Source organism: Oratosquilla oratoria, unplaced genomic scaffold, assembly GCF_046742065.1.
Source record: "Oratosquilla oratoria isolate Oo_2021 unplaced genomic scaffold, ASM4674206v1 SCAFFOLD45, whole genome shotgun sequence".
Lineage (NCBI taxonomy): Eukaryota > Metazoa > Arthropoda > Malacostraca > Stomatopoda > Squillidae > Oratosquilla > Oratosquilla oratoria.
Genome location: NW_027467710.1, coordinates 6,294,917 through 6,315,976, shown reverse-complemented (window position 1 = coordinate 6,315,976; position 21,060 = coordinate 6,294,917). Strand labels below are relative to the sequence as shown.

The following is a 21,060-nucleotide window of genomic DNA, read 5'->3' as shown; positions in this document are numbered from 1 at the left end:
AAAAAAAAAAAAAATTCACAATAAGGCCATTATTTCTAAGGTCTACAACCCAATCAAACAATTCTTTTTCAAGACTTTGGTATGGAGATACTGAAAACCTTGCTGCTCTCTTGGATTTCGGCATTTCTTTAAGCTGATCTTTCTGCTTTCTCCATCCCCTCACTACCTTTTCTGAAACCCCAAACTCCCTTTCTGCAGATCTGTTTCCATGTTCTTTCAGCTTAAAACCTATTTCATAGCTCTTTCTCTTACCGGTACTCATGATTGGGGTTTGCAGCTATTAGGCCTAAAACTCCATGCGATCTACTGTAGATCTAACAGTATGGTAGGCCAAATGGAAGTTTAGGAAATAATAATTTTTCTTTATGAAAATCATAAATTTATTTAAGATACGTTACGGGATGTTATGTTATACTACGAAAACATAATTTGCACACATATCATAGAAACGCAGCCACGAGTGAAACAGGTTATATATGGTAACGTACGGTAAACAAAGGGTCAAGGTCTCACTGCTTATAAAGACTATAACATGTGAAAGAGTTGGAAAAGAGAATACTTTATGATTTTATTGTAATTGATATATGATTTTCTAGCAGCAATAATTCAGTTTAAACATGCAAGTCAGTAGGAACCTTTGACATACAGTGATCCCTCATTTATCACAGTAGGTTGGTTCCGAGACCGGCCGTGATAACTGAATTTCTGTGGAGTAGGGACACCATATTTACAGTATCTATTTAATGTGTATTTGGACTTTTAAAACCCTCCCTGTACTGTTAACAACCCACCCATTACAGTACAACTGTTAAGTAATAACACTTATAATTACATACATACGAAAGGCTTTTTCCTCCTTACATGGGGGGGTAGCCAAAAAAAGGCATAGAAACCACTCCCACCCATTCCATTCCCTACATATTCCACTCCCCTCCACCCTCCTCCCTCCCTCTTATCTTGGCACCTCCTGGATGACGGGTCATCCCTGCATCCTGTCCATTGCCCTGGGTCAGAAGCAGTGTCGCAAGACACAGCACATCCACAGCAAGGCCGCTTCATAAATTTGGCGACCCCACCTCTCCGTCCCCTCATGCAGAAAAGGAGAAGACTGGGAGAAATCCCTTTGGGCTGTGTCAAATCTTTTCTCATACATACTTCCTCACCCCCCATCCACTTATGATTAAAAAAAATATTGTTACTGTACTCGACACGAAAGAAGTTGAAGTAAAATTTGAATGATGATGGTGATGAATTTGCTGTGCAGTAGAAATGATGATGATAAAGCTGATGATGACTTCTACTGTGCAGCCAATGATTGTATTTTACATCTCTTCAGACGGTGGTGCCCTTCCTGGGACATCTCTTCCACTTCTTCCGAAGGTGCAATTGTAGTAGTTGTAGCAGGAACTGGCTCATTTTTGCGAGGCTGCAAAAAATTGTGATAGGAAGATGCTGCCGCTGCTTCTTCTTCCGTTTAAATAGCATCTTGTAAGGATTCATGACTTCGTCAACCTTGTTGCAAAGTTCTTTTTCCGTTCAAAGAGCATCTTGTAGAGATTCATGACTTCGTCAACCTTGTTGCAAAGTTGCACAAAACAAACCATATCATTGTCCCATTCCTGTGTGTGACCCCTCTTTCAATTCTTTAGCCAGGTTGCAGAGCTTGGCCAGCTGTTCCAAAGTCAAGCCAGTTTGGTTGACAACTTTTTCCGTTTCTTCTTCTTCGCTGGCCAACTTCGTCAAGTCTTCGAGGTCTGCGTCTGTTAGCAGCTATGAGTAGCAGTCTAATAACTCGTCGATGTCTCCCATGGTCACGTCTACAAAGCCATCACCTCCAATGATTGTAGCCAACTGCAAAGCTTTCTGTACTGCGGAGTGTTGGACTTCGGCAGGTGTAAATCCCTTGTCATTGTAAATAACCTCGGGCCACAACTTCTTCCAGCTCGCGTTAATGGTGGCAGGCTTCATTTCTTGCAATGCCTTCTGGATATTTTGAAGGCACATAGCAATTGTGTAATGCCACCAGTATGCCTTCAAGTTAAAATTTTCGTCTTCGTCTTCTTGGGTGGCATCCACAGAAACAACCAGGTTCGCCAGGACATTCCTCAAGTATAGGGCCTTGAACATCCTGATAACCCCCTGGTCCATTGGCTAAGTGATGTAGTGTTGGGCAGCAGGAACTCAATCTGAATGCCCTCATGCAACAGATCAGTGGCGTGGCCACCCGCGTTATCCATAAGGAGAAGGATTTCGAATGGCAAGCCCTTCTCTAATAGATACACCTTGACTTGCGGGATAAAACACTGGAGGAACCAGTTGAAGGTCAGCATCTTCGTTATCCACATCTTTGAATTGTGCATCCAATACATGGGTAGCAGAATCTTGTTTTTGTTTTTTAAAGCCCTTGGGTTTTTAGACTTGTAAATAAGTCCTGGCTTTAACAAAAATCCCGCAGCATTGCCACACCTCACAAGGCTTTTGCTTCCTCTTTGAACAGGAAAGTTTGCGACGGCATTCTTTTCCAAAAAAAGCCTGTGTTGTCCATATCAAAAAGTTGTTTGGGCTTATATCCACCTTCAGAGATAATATTTTTGAAAGTTTCATTCACGTATGTTTCAGCAGCGCTCGTGTCAGCAGAAGCAGCCTCGCCATGCAGGGAAACACTTTTTAGCCCAAAGCATTTCTGAAACTTAGCAAACCACCCTTTGCTAGCAGAAAAAAAAAGGACTTTTTTTAGGTTGTAAATCACTGGACGTCCCTGGTTGCGGATCTTCTATGTCGTCTTCATCTTCTTCCTCTTCTTCGTGGTTGCCATTGTCATCCTCAGGTTCTTTAGTGGCGAAAGTCTTGTACAGGCTCCTAGCCTTTGTTTGGATGATGTTCGTATCCAAAGCTATGTTCTTCTTTTGGCAGTCAGCTATCCATATGGCCAAAGCAGCTTCCATATGGATGATAGTTTTATTACAAGCTGTAACAACTCTCTTTGCCTACTTATTAAAGGTGATGGCAGCCGTCTTCCTAATGTTAGCCTCGTCCTTCTTAATGTAGCAAAATGTTAGCCTCGTCCTTCTTAATGTAGCAAACATTGGACTCGTTCATGCTAAAATGACGGGGTACAGCATCAAAAGTACTCCCTTCAACATATCCAGAAGTTTCACCTTCTCAGCGATCGTTATCATGCTTTGCGTTTAGGCTCAGTACCAGCCCTGGAAGAAGCAGCACATTTGGGAGCCATTGGAGGGGATGAAATCACAAAGTTTGCAAAAAAAAAAAAAAAAACAGCACAGTATAAAGTGGTATAGTAAACTGCTCAGCGAGAAAGCTTGAAGCGAAATGGCCACATGAGAGAGACAAGGGAAGATGCTGCTGATCTGAGCATCAGTCAAAGCACCAATCACATGCCAGATTAGAAAATAGAAAGCTCTCTCCATTGCACCAATCACAGCCTGTCTTACAACACACTTCGTCACTGAGATGGCACACTTTGTGTTTTCTCAACAACAGGATACACAGGTACTGTATGCACATCGCATTCTAGATTTATTTTTTTGTCATGCATATGTTTTTTTGTTATTTTACGCTTGTTTTGTTGTTCCTAGACTAGAAAATAATATTCATTAAAATCTTAATGGATTTAATGAAAAATTTTAGGTGTTCATATATCGCAAATTTTCTACAATTTTCCGGAAATTCCGCAATATATTTTACATATATTTTTAAAATCCGCAAAGTCGTGAATCCACAATAGTTGAACCACAAAGTAGCAGGGGTTCACTGTATATATATATATTTTATGCATAGAAAAGGCTTGAAGAGCTTTCCGATGCATTTTGTGCGAACACCATTGAAATTCTGTGTCATTGTCAGATTGAAATTGCCAATTGTTGCAACTTCGGTGACAGAGTAGTACTGTCCCTCATTAATGTCGAGTGGATAGGTCACACCCCTGATTTTGGTGAAATATTTAGTTAAAAAAAGTGCGACCTATATGCAAGTATAAACGGTAGGTAAATACAAACTACCTGGATGAAGAAATAGTAAAGAAAATGCTAGTCTCCTTGAAAAGGCCTAAATTGGAGTATGCAGCAACATTATGGTCACCCAGTACAAAAAAGAATATAAAGAAGATTGAGAGAATCCAGAGACCAGCCACAAAGATGGCCCCAGAACTATCAAAACTCTCATATGAAGGTTGTTAAATTTGGAATTACAGACTCTGGAACAAAGAAGGTGACATGTTGACCATCTACAGAATTATGAAAGGCATGGAAGTCCTTGATAGAAAAGAGAAGATAAGAGAAACACAAGAGGACATGGAAAGAAGCTCAAAAAGGACAATTATAGAAGAGACCTGAAAAAGAACAGCTTTCCCATATTGTGATGGATGTATGGAATATATTAGACAAAAGAACAATGTGTGCATGAACAATACAAGAATTTAAGAGCAAACTAGATATGGAGAGATACATAGACGGAACACTAGGTAAAATACACACACACACTTACGTCGGACAGACGGCGAGGATTGACGTCCTGGAGAAAAAGTGAAATATTCGTGGATCTCAACACAAAGGAAGTACCTATTGTATTTGCAGGGAAGGGGATTGCTCGTGGTGTAGTGGGAAAGTGAGGAAAAGGGAGAAGGGGAGGGATTACTGAGGGAAATGGAAGGAAATGAGGAAGGAGAGGACTTGGTCCAGGCAGCCAGACGCCATGTAAACAAGCGCGGGCCAGAGCAATTTAGTGCCCCAACTGGCAAAACTGCAGGGAAAACTTGAACAAATGACCGAACATTGGGAGATTAGGTTCGGTAGAATGTCAAAAATTGCGGAAAGGGTTGAAAGATTGGAAGAGCTAGAGAAGGCGAACAAAAACTTAACTGATGAAAGAAAAGAACTAAAAAGACAGTTACGAGAAGTAAAAGAGGAGAACGAAGAATTAAAAAGGAACAATAAAGACAATAAAGAGGCCATAGCAAAAGAGGCACAGGGGTGGAAGATACAGGAAAATAGTAAAGTTGCATTTACTGATATAATTAAACTGCAAATGAAAGAACAAACTGAAGACTCAGTTATCAAAGTGATGAGACGGAAGGAGAATATTGTAAGAGACTTAGCAGATAAAAAGAAATGTATAATTATATTAGGAATGGAAGAGAAACATAACCCAGATAGAACCACAAGAATCAAGGAGGAAAATGAAAAAGTAAGCAGATTACTAGAATTAGTTCAGGAAGATGAACCTGAAATCATGAAACAAATTGAAGAGAAGTTTAGACTCGGAAAGTATAGTACAGATAAGACCAGACCAATTAAGATTAAATTCAGATCACGAACAACAGCAGAGAATATCTTAGCAAAAACAGGGAAGCTAGCAGCAAGTGAACATTATAAAAAAGTATGGATAAAAAGAGAAATGAATAAAGAGGAAAGAGAGGAAGAAAAAATGAAAAGGAAAGAAGCTACAGAAAAAAACGAGACCAGAATGGAGTCAGAAAAAGAAGAATTCTACTGGAGAGTAGTGAATATGAAATTGAGGAAATGGACCATAACAGAGAGAAACAAAAAAAGAAACAGAGAATACAATGGAAATAACAGAAAGTTAAGAGTATCCTACACAAATATAGATGGATTAATAACAGGACTAAATGAACTGAACTGAAGGAAAATGATCCGGACATAATGGGAATTGTTGAGACAAAATTAAAAGGTCCACTACCACCCAACAGCATAGGACACAATGCATATAATTATTGGATTAGAAACAGAGAGATAAAACAAGGGGATGGAGTTATGTTCCTGACTAAGAAGGATATAAACGTGAAGAATATCACATATGGAAAGAACAGAGTAGAGATGATTATGATAGAAGTAGAAGACAGAGATAGGAAGAGCAGAAAGTTTGTAATAAACTATGTGCCCCCAAAAACAGCCTCGTGGGAAGAGAGTGAACATAAAAGTATGTTAGAAGACACAAGAATAACACTAAACAAGATAATGGAAGATGGAGGAAGAATAGTTATGATGGGCGACTTTAATTGCAAAGAAATCTGCTGGGAAGAAATGACAGTAAAGGGTGGAGAAGACTCATGGGGAAATGTTCTACTTGAGATGATTATTGACCACACAATGACACAATGGATCCAGGAGAATACTAGGTATAGAAATGAAGAACCATCGAGACTAGACCTAATAATTACATCAGAACCTGAAATTGTGGAAAAGATAGAATACCAGGCACCAATAAGTAAAAGTGACCACATATTGATAGAACTAGAACTAAATGAGAAAAAATACATGAAAAGAAATGAACAATATAGAAAAGGAAGATTGATGTATGAAAAAACAAATTTTGATCAAATAAGGGAATTCTTCCAAAATGAAAACTGGGAAAGAATACACAAAGAAGATACAACAGTAGAAGAGAAATGGAATATTTTGACAAAATTTACAAAAAAGGAGTGGAAAAGTATGTCCCAAGACAAAAACAAGAAAAAGAATATGTAAAGTGCTGGTACAACAAAAGTTGTAGAGTGTTAAAAGACAAAAAGAGACATAGCTTGGACCAAATGGAAGAAATACAAAAGACCTGAAAAATGGAAAATATATACTTGTTATAGAAATGAATATGTACAAGCGTGCAGAGAGGAAAAGAGAAAATATGAAAAAGATGTCATAGAAAAATGTAAAGATCAACCAAAACTATTCTACAGATTTGTAAACAACTGAAAAACAAACAAGACTTGGAGAAATTAAGACAAGGAGGAGTTGAATACACAGAGGAAATAGAAATGGTGAAAATTATGAACAAGCATTTTAAATCAGTGTTCACAAGGGAGAATATACAACCGGAAGAGATCGAATGGAAAGAGAAAGTTCCCCCTATGAAAGAAATAGAAGTAACTAAGAATGAAATAATGAAACACTCGAGTAATCTTGATGTTAGAAAATCGCATGGACCAGACGAAATAGCAAACTGGATTTTGAAAGAATGCAGAAATGAACTGCCAGACAAAATACATAGCATAATAAATAGTTCCTTGAAAGAAGGAAAAGTTCCAGAAGATTGGAAAAAAGCAAATATAGTACCTATATATAAACGAGGCAATAAAGAAGACCCTACCAACTATAGACCAGTCTCTCTAACAAGTACAATAGCAAAAATTTGTGAAAGAATTATCAAAAGTAGATGGGTAAAATATTTAGAAAAAAAAACCAGCGTGCTTAATCCAAGGCAATTTGGATTCAGACAAGGATGATAATGCGTCACTAATTTAGTATGTTTCTATTCAAGGCTAATAGATATAATACAAGAGATGGATGGGCTGATTGTGCATTTCTTGACCTAAAAAAAGCCTTTGACAAAGTACCACATAAGAAGTTGCTTAAGAAATTAGAAACTGAAGGAGGAATACAGGGCAAACTGCTTAAATGGATGGAAGACTTTTTGCTAGAAAGAAAAATGAGAGTAGTGATAAGAGACAAGCACTCAAGATGGGATGACGTAATAAGCGGTGTTCCACAAGGAACAGTTCTGGCCCCAATAATGTTTGCTATATATATTAATGATATGGATGAAGAAATTGAAAGTTATATGAGCTTCTTTGCAGATGATGCAAAACTATTAAAAAAAGTGAACACGGAAGAAGATTGTGAGTCACTACAGAGTGATCTAAATAAAGTATGGGAGTGGAGTAGGAAGTGGGAGATGGAGTTCAACACTAAAAAGTGTAGTATAATGGAATTTGGAGAAAGCAAAATAGAATAACAGGATCATATAAATTGGGAGAAGAAGGAATAAAAAAAGTAGAAAATGAGAAGGACCTGTGAGTCATTGTTATGAATAATATGTCACCTGAGAAACATATAAATAAGATTTTTGGAGAAACTTATAATTCAACAAGAACAATAAAAGTAGCATTTACATACCTGGATGAAGAAATGGTGAAGAAAATTCTAATCACTCTGATAAGACCAAGATTGGAATATGCTGCAACGATGTGGTCACCAAGTACTAAAAAATGAATAAAAAACTTGAAAGAATACAAAGAGCAATTACAAAATTGGCACCAACACTCTCAAAATTATCATATGAAGAGAGACTAGCAAAACTTGAACTACAGACACTAGAGCAAAGAAGAGAGAGAGGAGATTTGATAGCTATTTACAGAATCATGAAAGGCATAGAAATTATTGATAGAGAGAATCTGATAAAATGGGATGATAGAAATACAAGAGGGCACGGAAAGAAAATCAAGAAAGACAGCTATAGAAGAGATGTGAAAAAAACCCAGCTTTCCTCACAGAATAATAGACAGTTGGAACAAGTTAGATGAGAAAGTAGTGTGTGCAAAAACAATACATGAATTTAAAAATAGTTTACATAAAATGAGGTATGAAGACGAGACACTACGAGCATAGCTCCCCTTCCCGTAAAATACAACTAAGTAAATACAACTAGGTAAATACACACACACACACACAAAAAAAAAAGTACACTCAGAAAGGGACCTTGAAGTGATAATCAGCAATGACATGACACTGGACAGACATATAAACAAAATAGTAGGTGAAACTTACAACCTACTAAGGTCAATGAAAGTGGCATTTGAATACTTGGATGAAAAAATGAAAAAAAAAAAAAAAAAATAGTCACATTGATTAGACCAAAACTGGAATATGCAGCAACACTATGGACACTCAGTACTAAAAAAATATAAGGAAACTAGAAAGAATACAGAGAGCAACAACAAAGTTGGCACCAGCTCTTTCCAAATTGACATACAAACACAGATTATCGAAACTAGAACTACCAACACTAGAGCAAAGAAGAGACAGAGGTGATCTACTGACTATATACAGAATCATGAGAGGAATGGAAATCCTTGACAGAAAAGATTTACTAAAAAATGACAATGGAAAAAAAAAAGAGGTTATGAAAAGAAACTCAAAAAGGACAACTATAGAAGAGATAGGAAAAAGAATAGCTTCCCACACAGAATGCTGGATATATGGAATACGGTAACTTAGATGAAAAAACAGTGTGTGCAAATACTATTCACGATTTTAAGAATAAACTTGATGCTGAAAGATACAAAGACGGATCACCACGAGCATAGCTCCCTTCCCGTATAACACAACTAGTTAAATAACTAGGTAAATAAATACAGATGACACAAAATTATTAAAGAGAATAAACTCCGAAACAGCCTGTGACTCGTTACAGTGTGATCTGAACAAAGTCTCAGAGTGGAGCAAGAGATGGGAGGTAGAATTCAACATCAAGAAGTGCAGTATAATTTAATTTTGTTAAAGCAAGAAGAGAATATCTGGACAGTATAAAACTGATAGAAAAGAAGTAAAGAAAGCAAATTCTGAAAGGGACCTAGGAGTAATCATCACTTAAGACATGTCGCCAGATAAATATATAAATAAAATAGTCAGAGAAACATACAATTTGTTGAGATCAATAAAGGTGGCCTTTAAATATCTGGATAAGGAAATGATTAAGAAAATATTATGAACGCTGACATGGCCAAAACTGGAAAATGCAGTGCTGATATGGTCACCCAGTACAAAAAATATAAGAAAATTAGAAAGAATACAAAGAGCAACGATAAAGATGGCCCCAACACTCGAACCTGACATATGAATAATGACTGGCCAAACTGGAATTGGTGACCTTGGAACAAAGAAGAGAATGAGGGGACCTACTAACCATCTACATACATACCAAAGGCTTTTTCCCCCTACATGGGGGGTAGCCAAAAAGAAAAAGGCATAGAAACCACTCCCACCCATTCCATTTCCTATGTATTCCACTCCCCTCCACCCTCCTCCCTCCATCTACAGAATTATGAAAAGAAAAGAATGCCTTGATAGAGAGGATATTAAAGTGGGACAGAGGAAAAACAAGAGGACATGCAATGAAACTCAAAGCTACAGAATAGATCTGAAAAAAGAACAGCTTCCCACATAGAGTGATAGATATATGGAACAAATTGGATGAAAAAATAGTGTGTGAATACACAATACAAGAATTTAAGAACAAACTTGATCTTGCGAGATACAAAAAAGGGTCACCATGACTATAGCTCCCCTTCCTGTATAATACAACTAGGTAAATACACACACAATAAGTGTAATACAAGGAAAATTATTGGAATGGATGAAAGATTTCTTGAACGGAATAAAAATGAGGGTGGTACTTAGAGAAAAGAACTCAAGTTGGGTAAATATTGGCTCTGATAATGTTTGCTGTTTATATAAACGACATGGATGAAGGCGTAGAATGTTATAGGAACTTCTTTTGAGGATGAAAAACTATTGAAGAGAGTAAGTAGAGAAGAGGCTTGCAAATCTTTTCAAGAAGACCTGGACAACGTCTGGGATTGGAGTAACAAGAACAAAGTGAATTTCAACATTAAGAAATGTAGTATAAAGGAATTTGGTAAAAGCAAAAATAGAATATCAGGTCAATATAAAATTGGTACAAAGGAAGTTATAAAAGTAAACTCAGAAAGTGACCTAGGAGTAATTATCTCAAACGACATGACACCAGACAAACATGTTAATAAAATAGTTGGAGAAACTTATAACTTAATAAGATCAATGAAAGTGGCCTTTGACTACCTGGATGAGGAAATGGTACTAGTTACACTGGTAAGACCAAAATTGGAATATGAAGTGTCTCTATGGACACCTAGAAGAAGAGGAAAAAAAAAAAAAAAAAGGAATTTGACAAAGATGGCACCAACACTTTGCAATTTGGTATATGAACAAAGATTGGACAAACTAAACTTATCAACCCTAGAACAAAGAAGAGGTGATTTGATAACCATCTACAGAATTATGAAAGGGATGGAAATTCTTGATAGAGATGATCTACCAAATTGGGACACACAAGAAATACAAGAGGACACGAGAAGAATGTTAAGACAGTTACAGAAGAGATCTGGAGAAAAAAAAAAAAAAAAAAAAAAAAAAAAAATCCAGAGTAATAGATAACTGGAACAAATTGAATGAGGAAACAGTGAGGGCTAAAACTATACGTGATTTTAAGAAAAAACTGGATGTGGAAAGATACAACTGCAGGTCACTATGAGCATAGCTCTCCTGCAAAATACAACTAGGTAAACACATACACACATACATGTCGGATTGATGGCAAAGATTGGAACTCTGGAGAGAGAAAAAAAAAAAAAAAAAAAAAAAAAAAAAAAGGCAATTTTCGTGGATTTCAATGACGAGGGAGTACCTGTGTTGTATTAGAAGGGAAGGAGAAAGCCCATGGTGTAGTGGGCATGTGAAGAAAAAGGAGAAGGGGTGGGATTATTGAGGAAAATGGAAGTAAATGAGGTTGGGGACGAACGGGCCTCGGACCCCAGAAGGAATGTAAACAAGAGATGTGCAGACGACACAGGAGAAGTTGAAGAAATCAGTAAAGTCATAAAAATTATAAATATAGATAAGAACAACACAATAGAAAGTGGAGATAATTATTTCTATGGATTCAATGAGGGGGGAGATGACAAAAATGAATGAATCATGGGAGATTAGGTTTAGCCAACTTGCTCTAATTACACAAAGAGTTGATAAATTGGAAGAACTAAAGGAGAACCAAAACCTAAATAAATAGAAGAATTAGAAAGACAGTTAAAAGAAGTAAATGATTATTGAATAATGAGGAATTAAAGAGGAATAATAAAGAGAATAAAGAGTCCATAGCAAAAGAGGTAAGTGGTTGGAAAAAGGTTCAGGATAGCAAAAGTGAATTTAGAGATATAGTGAAACAACAGATGAAGGAAGACACCAGGGACACAGTTATTAAAGTGATGAGAGTGAAGGAGAATATAGTAAGAGGCTTGGCAGATAAAAATAAATGTATAATTATATTAGCAATGGAAGAGAAGCATAATCCAAATAGGACTACAAGAGTAAGAGATGAGAAAGAAAGAGTGAACAAGGTATCAAAAATATTTCAAGAGGGTGAACAGGAAATAGGGAAAGAAAATGAAGAAATATATGGACTGGGGAAATACAGGACAAGACCAGACCAATTAAGGTTAAATTCAGGTCACACACAACAGCAGAGAATGTCTGATCAAAAACAGGGAAACTAGCAGAAAGTGATCAGTAAGGGAAACTAGGAGAAAGTGATCAGTACAAACAGGTATTGATAAAAAGAGAGATGAATAAAGAGGAAAGAGAGGAAGAGAAAACAAAAAGAATCAAAGCTAAGGAAAAAATGAGAACAGAACAGAGTCAAAGAGAAATTCTATTGGAGAGTAGTGGATATGAAAGTGAGGAAATGGTCCATAGGAGAACAACAGAAGGGAAACAGTAAACAGGATGGAGGTAACAGAAAATTAAGTGTCCTTCACAAATATAGATGGATTAATAACAGGCTTGAATGAACTGAATGATTACCTGATGGAAAAGGAACCTGACATAATGGGAATTGTGGAGACAAAATTGAAAGGTCCATTACCACCCAATAGTGTAGGACATGGTGTATATAATTATTGGATTAGAAACAAAAGGTGGTGGAGTTATGTTCCTGACTAATAATATAAATGTGATGAACATTACATATGGAAAGAATAGAGTGGAAATGATTATGATGGAAATAGAGGACAGGGACAAGAAGAGCAGGAAGTTTGTGGTAAATTATGTGCTTCGTGGGAAGAGAGAGAACACAAGAATATGTTACAAGACACAAGGATAACATTTAGATAATGGAAGATGGAGGAATAATTAAAATGGGTGACTTTGTAAAGAAATCTGGTGGGAAGAGATGACAGTAAAGGGTGGAGATGACCTATGGGGAAATGTACTAATTGATATGGTTATAGAACGTACAATGACACAATGGATACAAGAGAATACAGTCGAACCTCGAAAGCCCGGACTAATTGGGCCAAAAGTCTGGTCATAGAAATTGTCGCCCTAACACCCGTAGATATTCGTAGCGGTATACGTATAGGTAATGTATGATATGGCATAGAAACACATATGAATAATACTCTAACACTGTAATAATAACAATACTGTAATAATAATACTAATAATTCTGCAATAATAACTGTAATACAGGCATGTAAATGTATTGTACATACAATGTACTGTACTGTATTTTTATTACGTACACTGTAAATATCGGAAGGTATGCACGCAGGACAGTGGTGGCGGCCAGGGTTGCCGCGTTTTCTACACTGCCGTGTAGAATGGGAGTGTTGCCATACCGGGGCATACATTTTTCTCGGGAGTGTGCAGACTTTCATAGCAAGATATACTTGTCAAACTTTGACAAAATGTTGGTTCTATTTTTTTTTTTTTTTTTTTTTTTTATTCTTGAATGTATATAAGGCCCCCATGCCCTAACATATTCAGTAAGATATAAAAATTATTTTTTCTATATTACCATCGCTAAAATAAAGCTGAAACTTTAGCGTACAATTTTTTTCTACACCGTAAAAACGTATCTTTTGGGGTATAATATTTTATGAGTAACACAATTACCAATAAAAGTCATATTATGATGTACCATTAATTCTTTGATAACTAGTTCTATGATTTTTAAACAAAAGTTTGAGTTTTTTAATGTTTTTAACAGTCAGCTATGTAGAAAAAAATTCCTCATGTCGTTGTGCAGTTGCCACATGCCACTATTTTACTACGTTTTGGTACAAAATTCTACGAAACGGCAGCCCTGGTGGTGGCTTGACTGGGCCGGGTTTGAGTACACGTGTACGGCCATTGCTGCCACCTACCGGACAAATAGGGAACTTTGCTTGAAAAGTCCGCCCTTTGTTCATCTCAACCGGTCATACGAGGGTCCGGGCTTTCGAGGTTCGACTGTACTAGGTATAGATATGGGGAAGAACCATCGAGACTAGACCTAAGAATCACATCAAAACCTAAAATAATGGACAAGATTGAATATAAGACACCAATAAGTAAAAGTGACAACATATTAGTTGAACTGGAACTAAATGAAGAAAAATACATGGGAAAAGATGAACAGTATAAAAAGGGAAGAATACATACATACATATACCAAGGCTTTTTCCCCCTTCCAAGGGAGGTAGCCAAAAAGGGAAAGGCACAAAAACACTCCCACCCATTTCATCCCCAAATACACTCCACACCCCTCCCACCCTCCCTCTCATCTGAGCACCTCCTGGATGACGGGTCATCCCTGCACCCTGCCCACCGCCCTGGGTCAGAAGCAGTGTCGCAAGACACAGCACATCCACAGAATGATGTATGGAAAAACAAATTTTGATAAAATGAGAAAAAAAAAATTCTAAATCAGACTGGGAAAGGATATACAAAGAGGAAACAACAGTAGAAGAGAAATGAAATTTTTTGACAGTTTATAAAGGAATGAAAAAGTACGTTCCAAGACAAAAACAGGAAAAAGGATATGTAAAATGTTGGTACAACAAAAGATGTAGATAATTAAAAAATAAAAGGGATAAAGCTTGGATAAAATGGAAGACATAAAACCCAAAAAATGGAAAATATATAGTGGATATAGAAATCAATATGTACAAGTGCGCAGAGAAGAAAAGAGAAAATATGAGAAAGATGTCATAGAAAAATGCAAAGATCAACCAAAACTATTCTATACATTTGTAAACAACAAACTGAAAAACAAACAAGAATTAGTGAAACTACGACAAGGAAAAATAGAATACACAGAGGAAATAGAAATGGCAGAAATTATGAACAAGCATTTTAAATCAGTGTTTACGAGGGAGAACATACAACTTAGAGATGTCGAGTCGGAGGGGAAAGTCCCCTCTATGGAAGAGAGAGGAGTAACAAGGAAAGAAATAATGAATCATTTGAGTAATCTCGATGTCAGAAAATCGCATGGTCCAGATGAAATGGTAAACTGAATTTTGAGATAATACAGGGACGAACTAAAAGACAAAATACATAGTCTAATAATCAGTTCATTGAAGGAAGGAAAAGTTCCAGAAGATTGGAAAAGAGTAAATATAGTACCAATATATACAGGGAGAAACAAAGACCCTACAAACAATAGACCGGTCTCTCTTACAAGTACAGTAGCAAACATTTGTGAAAGAATTATCAAAATTAAATGGGTAAAGTATTTAGAAAAAAACAATGTACTAAATCCGAGGCATTTTGGATTCAGACAAGGAAGACAATGTATCACATACTTAACCACTTCACTCCGGGCCAAAATCTCGCAGGCAGCATTAGCTGCCAGACGTACGATGTTGCGTAATAATACTCGCATTATAAAAAATAAAGTCACGGCTGTATCGATCATTCTCTCTTTCACCCGTGAATTTTGATAACCATAGCAAATATGATGAAGCCAGTTTACAGAGTATGGGGGTCATGGAGGTATAACTACAATATATATAAAGACACCGACATCGGCATCCTCGCGAACCCACTTGCTCCTCATGACGCCTATGTAGGCATCACTGTATGGAAGGGGTTCATATGTTTCTATTCACAATTAGTAGATATAATACAGGAAACAGATGGATGGGCTGATTGTGCTTTTCTAGACCTGAAAAAAGCTTTTGATAAGGTGCCACATAAGAAATTGCTAAAGACATTAGAAACTGTAGGAGGAATACAGGGCAAACTACTTAAGTGGATGGAAGACTTCTTGCAAGAAAGGAAAATGAGAGTGGTGATAAGAGACAAACATTCCAGTTGGGATGAGGTGATTAGTAGTGTTCTACAAGGAACAGTTCTAGTCCCAATGATATGGATGAAGGAATTTAAAGTTATATGAGCTTCTTCGCAAACGATACAAAAATGTTGAAAAAAGTGAACACTGAAGAAGATTGTGAGTTACTGCAAAGTGATGTCAATAAAGTATGGGAATGGAGTAGGAAGTGGGAGATGGAATTCAACATTAAGAAGTGTAGTATAATGGAATTTGGAAGAAGTAAAAAAAAAGAGGAAGAAATTAAAAAGTGGAAAAAAAAGAAGGACATTGGAGTCATTATTATGAATAATATGTCCCCTGAGAAACAAATAAACAAAATTTTTGGAGAAACATAATTTAATAAGATCAATCAAAGTGGCATTTACATACCTGGTTGAAGCAATGGTGAAGAAAATACTTTAATAAGACCAAAATTGGAGTATGCAGGAAACAACATGGTCACCAAGTACAAAGAAATATATAACAAAACTTGAAAGAATACAAAGAGCAATTATGAAATTGGCACCAATGCTCTCAAAACTATCATATGAGGAGCAGCTGGCAAAACTTCAGCTACAGACATTGGAGCAAAGAAGAGAGAGAGGAGACTTGTTATTGTGGCAAAGTAGCATGCAGTCGATACTTTATGGTCTATATGGGGCGCCCCTACGGACCAGAGCCACACATCCTTTTGTCTATGATAGAGGAAAACTCTTTATAGAGAAATGATGACTGTCCTTCCTTTATGCTGTCCCCCAACCCCTTGCTGCTGTCCTGTACCATTTCTCTGAGTATTCATTTTCTGCTGTGGGGGAATTCCCTGTGGTGGGGGAAAAGAATACTGCCAACAAGTATTTCCACTTGGATCGTAAGAGGCGAGAAGAAAGGGACAGGGAGTGGGACTAGGCATCCTTCTCCTTGTAGCCCCACAGAGCACATTCCTAAACGAAAAAGTAAAGGCATAAGAGGGTCTGGGAGTTTTCGGACCAGCACCCTAAGGGTTGGGTCTTTTAATGTGCGTGGATGTGGTACAGATGAGAGTAAAAGGGAAGAGATAGGTAGTATGTTTGTGAGAAGAAAGATGGATGTGTTGGCTTTGAGTGAAACTAAGTTGAAAGGGAAGGGTAAGTTTGGGAGTGTAAGTGGGAGGTTATCAGGAGTGAAGAGAGGGCGAGGGAGAGAAGGGGTGGCTATTCTAGTAAGTGAAGAGATAGGTAAACGTGTAGTGGAGTGGAAGGAGTTTTCCTCAAGGATAATGTGGATGAAGGTGAAACTGGGAAAGGAGATGTGGGTCTTTGTAAGTGCATATGAGCCTGGCAGTGAGAAGAGTGTAGAAGAAAGGGAGGCCTTTTGGATAGATTTAAATGAGTGCATAGAGGATTTAGGGAGAAGTGTAAATGTAATAGTACTGGGAGACCTTAATGCTAGGCAAGGAAATGGTCCAACTGATGGAGTGGTTGGGAAATGTGGAGTTCCAGGAAAGAATCATAGTAGAGAGTTGATGGTGGAGATGTGTCTAGAAAGAGAGTTGATGATAGCAAATATAGTGCTTCGGAAGAAAGTCAAGCATAAGTACACATGGGAGAGGGTGGTGGATGGAAGGGTGGTAGATAGAGCGTTGATGGATTATGTAGTGGTAAATAGGACTATGATAGGAAGAGTTAAGGATGTACATGTGCTAAGGGAAGAGGGGGGGGAATATCAGATCATTTTTTGGTGGAAGGTAAGTTGAGAGTGGAGGATAGATGGAGAGAGAGGAAAGGGACAAAAGGTAGGGAGGTGCTTAGAGTGAACTCTTTAAATGAAAAGGAAAAGGAATACAAGAAGCTGAAGGAGGAGTGGGAGGGAGTGAAGGATAGAGTACAGCTAGGTGTGGAGGAGGAATGGGGATGGTTCAAGGAGGGAGTCACAAAGTGTGCAAAGATGGTGTGTGGAACAAGAAGGACAGGAGGAAATAGAAGGAAGGGTAGTGAATGGTGGGATGAGGAAACAAAGAAGGTTGTAGAAGAGAAGAAGGGAGCTTTCACAGATTGGTTACAAAATAGGAGGGAGTCATATGAGAGGTACAAAGAAAAGAAAAGATAAGTAAAGAAAAAGGTAAAGGAGGCAAAGAGGAGAGCAGATGTGAAGTGGGGTAAGAGTATGACAGAAAATTTTGAAAGTAATAAAAAGATGTTTTGGAAAGAAATTAAGAGAGGAAGAGGAGGCGAATCAAGTAGAGAAGAAAAGGCAAAAGGTGCAGATGGAGAGATGATAATGGAAGAGAAGGCAGTAAGGGGAAGATGGGCAGAATATTTTAGGGAGTTGCTAAATGTGAAGCAGGATAGGGAGGGAAAGATAGTTGCAGTGGGAAATGCGAAGAAAATGACCGTGATCAGTGAGGAAAATGGAAAAGAAATAAGGATGAAGTGAAGGCAGTTAAGATGATGAAAGCAGGTAAGGCGCCTGGTCTGGATGGATGCCATGCAGAATGTCTAAAAAAAAGGAGGTACAGTGATGGTGGACTGGCTGGTGAGGTTATTTAATGTTTGCTGGAGAGAGGGTAGAATGCCGGAGGACTGGAGGAGTGTCTGTATAGTTCCACTTTACAAGGGAAAAGGGGACAAGTGTGAATGTAGTAGTTTCAGAGGGATTAGCTTGTTAAGTGTAGTTGGGAAGGCTTATGGGAGGATCTTGACTGAGAGGATTAGGAGAGGAACAGTGGGAGTAAGTGGTGAGGAACAGTGTGGATTTAGGACGGGTAGAGGTTGTGTATCAGATCTTTGTGGTAAGACAGATATGTGAGAAAGCTATAGGAAAGGGGAAGGATGTTTTTTGGGCTTTTATGGATCTGGAAAAGGCTTACGATAGGGTAGACAGAAAGGCACTGTGGGAGGTTATGCAGATATATGGGATAGGAGGAAAGCTTCTAGGAGCTGTCAAGAGTTTTTATGAGATTAGTAGAGCTTGTGTCAGGATTAAAAATGGAGAGAGTGAGTGGTTTGAGGTAAAGGTGGGACTTCGTCAAGGATGAGTTATGTCACCCTGGCTGTTAAACTCACAAAGGATTACAAAGGCGGCGCATGCCGACAGGAGACCTTTTGGTCCATATCTAGGTCAGATGCAAAAAAAAAATCATAATAATAAAATAATGAATAAAAACTATAATAATGTAAATAACAAATAAAATACATAAATAAATGCATAGGTATAGTTAAATAATAAACAAACAGGTAAATAGTAAATAATAATAAATTGACATATAACTAATAATAAATGAAAATCAGATAGACAAATGATAAAGAAACAAAAACAAATAATATAAAATAAATTATAATCATACAGCATCTTGCTTAGGTGTTTATCTAAATAATTCTTAAAGCTTCGAACTGAACTACATTGCACTACCTGTGCAGGAAGTTTATTCCATTCATTAACTACACGGTTGGCAAAATTGTTTCTACATGGATGGGGTAGTGCGAGAGGTAAATGCAAGGGTAGTGGGTCAGGGATTGGAGATGGTTAAAGAAAATGGAGAAAAGTGGGAGGTGAGCCAGCTGTTGTTTGCTGACGACACTGTGCTTGTGGCAGGATCGGAGGAGGGACTGAGGAAGTTGGTGACAGTTTGGGAGAGTATGTGATAGAAGAAAGCTAAAAATAAATGTGGGTAAAAGTAAGGTGATGAGATGTACAAGGGGTGAAAGTGGCAGTAGACTGGAAGTGAGTATCAAGGGAGAGCGACTGGAGGAAGTGGATAGTTTTAGATACTTGGGTGCAAATGTGGCAGGAAAAAGTGGAGTGAAGGTGAGGGTAGAATGTAGATTGAGAGAAGCGAGTAAATGCCTTGGTGGATTGAAGAGTGTAATGAGGAATAGACATTTGGGAATGGATGCTAAGAGGAGACTGTATGAGGAGTGATTGTGCCAACAGAACTGTAAGGGGCAGAAAAATGGAACATGAGAGTTTGAATGTGTTTGAAATGAGGTGTCTGAGAAGTATGAGGGGGGTTACTAGGCTAGATAGAGTGAGAAATGAGGAGGTGAGGAGAAGAACGGGGGTAGAAAGGGAGTTCGGAGATAGGGTTGATGAAAGAGTATTAGGATGGTTTGGACACATGGTAAGAATGAGTGAAAAGACTAGTAAAAGAGGTATGGAAGGCAGATGTGGGGGGAGTGAACATGAAGGGACGTCCTAGGATGAGGTGGATGGATGGGGTGAAGGGGGCTTTGGGGAAGAGGGGAATGTCTGTTGAGGAAGGACGGGAGAGGACAGAAGACAGGGGTGAATGGAGAATGGTTGTATATGGATGATGTTGTGATGCATGAGGTGGAATGGGCGGGGGATGTGGGTGAGGTAGTATGTGTGAGCAAAATTTGACGCAGCCCGAAGGGATTTCTCCCTGTCTTCTCCTTTTATGCATGGGGGGACAGAGAGGGGGGTCACCGATTTAATGAAGCAGCCTTGCTGTAGATGTGCTGTGTCTTGCGACACTGCTTCTGGCCCAGGGCAGTGGACAAGGTGCAGGGATGACCCGTCATCCAGGAGGTGTTAAGATAAGAGGGGGGGTGGAGGGGTGTGGAGTTTATTCAGGGATGGAATGGGTGGGAATGATTTTCTGCCTTGGTATATGTATGTATGAAAGGCATGGAAATTATTGATAGAGAGGATCTAATAAAATGGGATAGTAGAGATACAAGAGGATATGGAAAGAAAATCAAGAAAGACAATTACAGAAGAGACCTGAAAAAAGAACAGCTTTCCACACAGGATAATAGACGTTTGGAACAGGTTAGATGAGAATGTGGTGTGTGCAAAAACGATACATAAATTTAAAAACAGTCTAGATAAAACAAGATATGGAGACAGGACACCACGAGCATAGCTCTTCCTGTAAAATACAACTAGGTAAATACACACACACACACACACTATAGGTCACTACGAGCATAGCTCTCTTCCTGTAAAATACAACTAGGTAAATACGTGAATATCAATAATAAGTTTATAAAAAATCATAACTAAATGTTTTTACAAATCACAGCTGCATTTCCTGTAATACTGCATGCAATTTAGTAAGAAAACTTCTCAGGTGTTTTCCATCACTGCCACTTCATGTATGTGGTTCACCAAGTGATGGTGCCATAGTCTCTTACCCTTGGACGTTCCACCACCTGTGGGTGGCGCAAAATGGCTTCTTCATCTTCTTCTGGAGGGCCTATGGCTTGTGATATAGATTCCTTCAGCTGCTCAAATAATGACTTTTCTACTTGCTCATCACTTACTCCAAAGTCAAAGTCTGCAACCTCAATGGAATATCTACAGAGAGAAAAAAGCAAGCGTATCTAATATTACTCCATGTACCATGGTCCATCAATACTC

At 38.0% G+C, this 21,060-nt stretch overlaps 1 protein-coding gene across 1 annotated transcript in view; it reads right to left on the bottom strand.

Annotated features, from left to right (window-relative positions):
* The window catches only part of LOC143023174 (uncharacterized), a 149,471-nt gene that overhangs the window by 26,121 nt on the left and 102,290 nt on the right, over positions 1–21,060 (bottom strand). Inside the window, exon 11 of the mRNA XM_076181694.1 lies at positions 20,835–20,997. Coding sequence (XP_076037809.1) covers positions 20,835–20,997 — 163 coding nt within the window. The remainder of the gene's footprint in view (positions 1–20,834; positions 20,998–21,060) is intronic.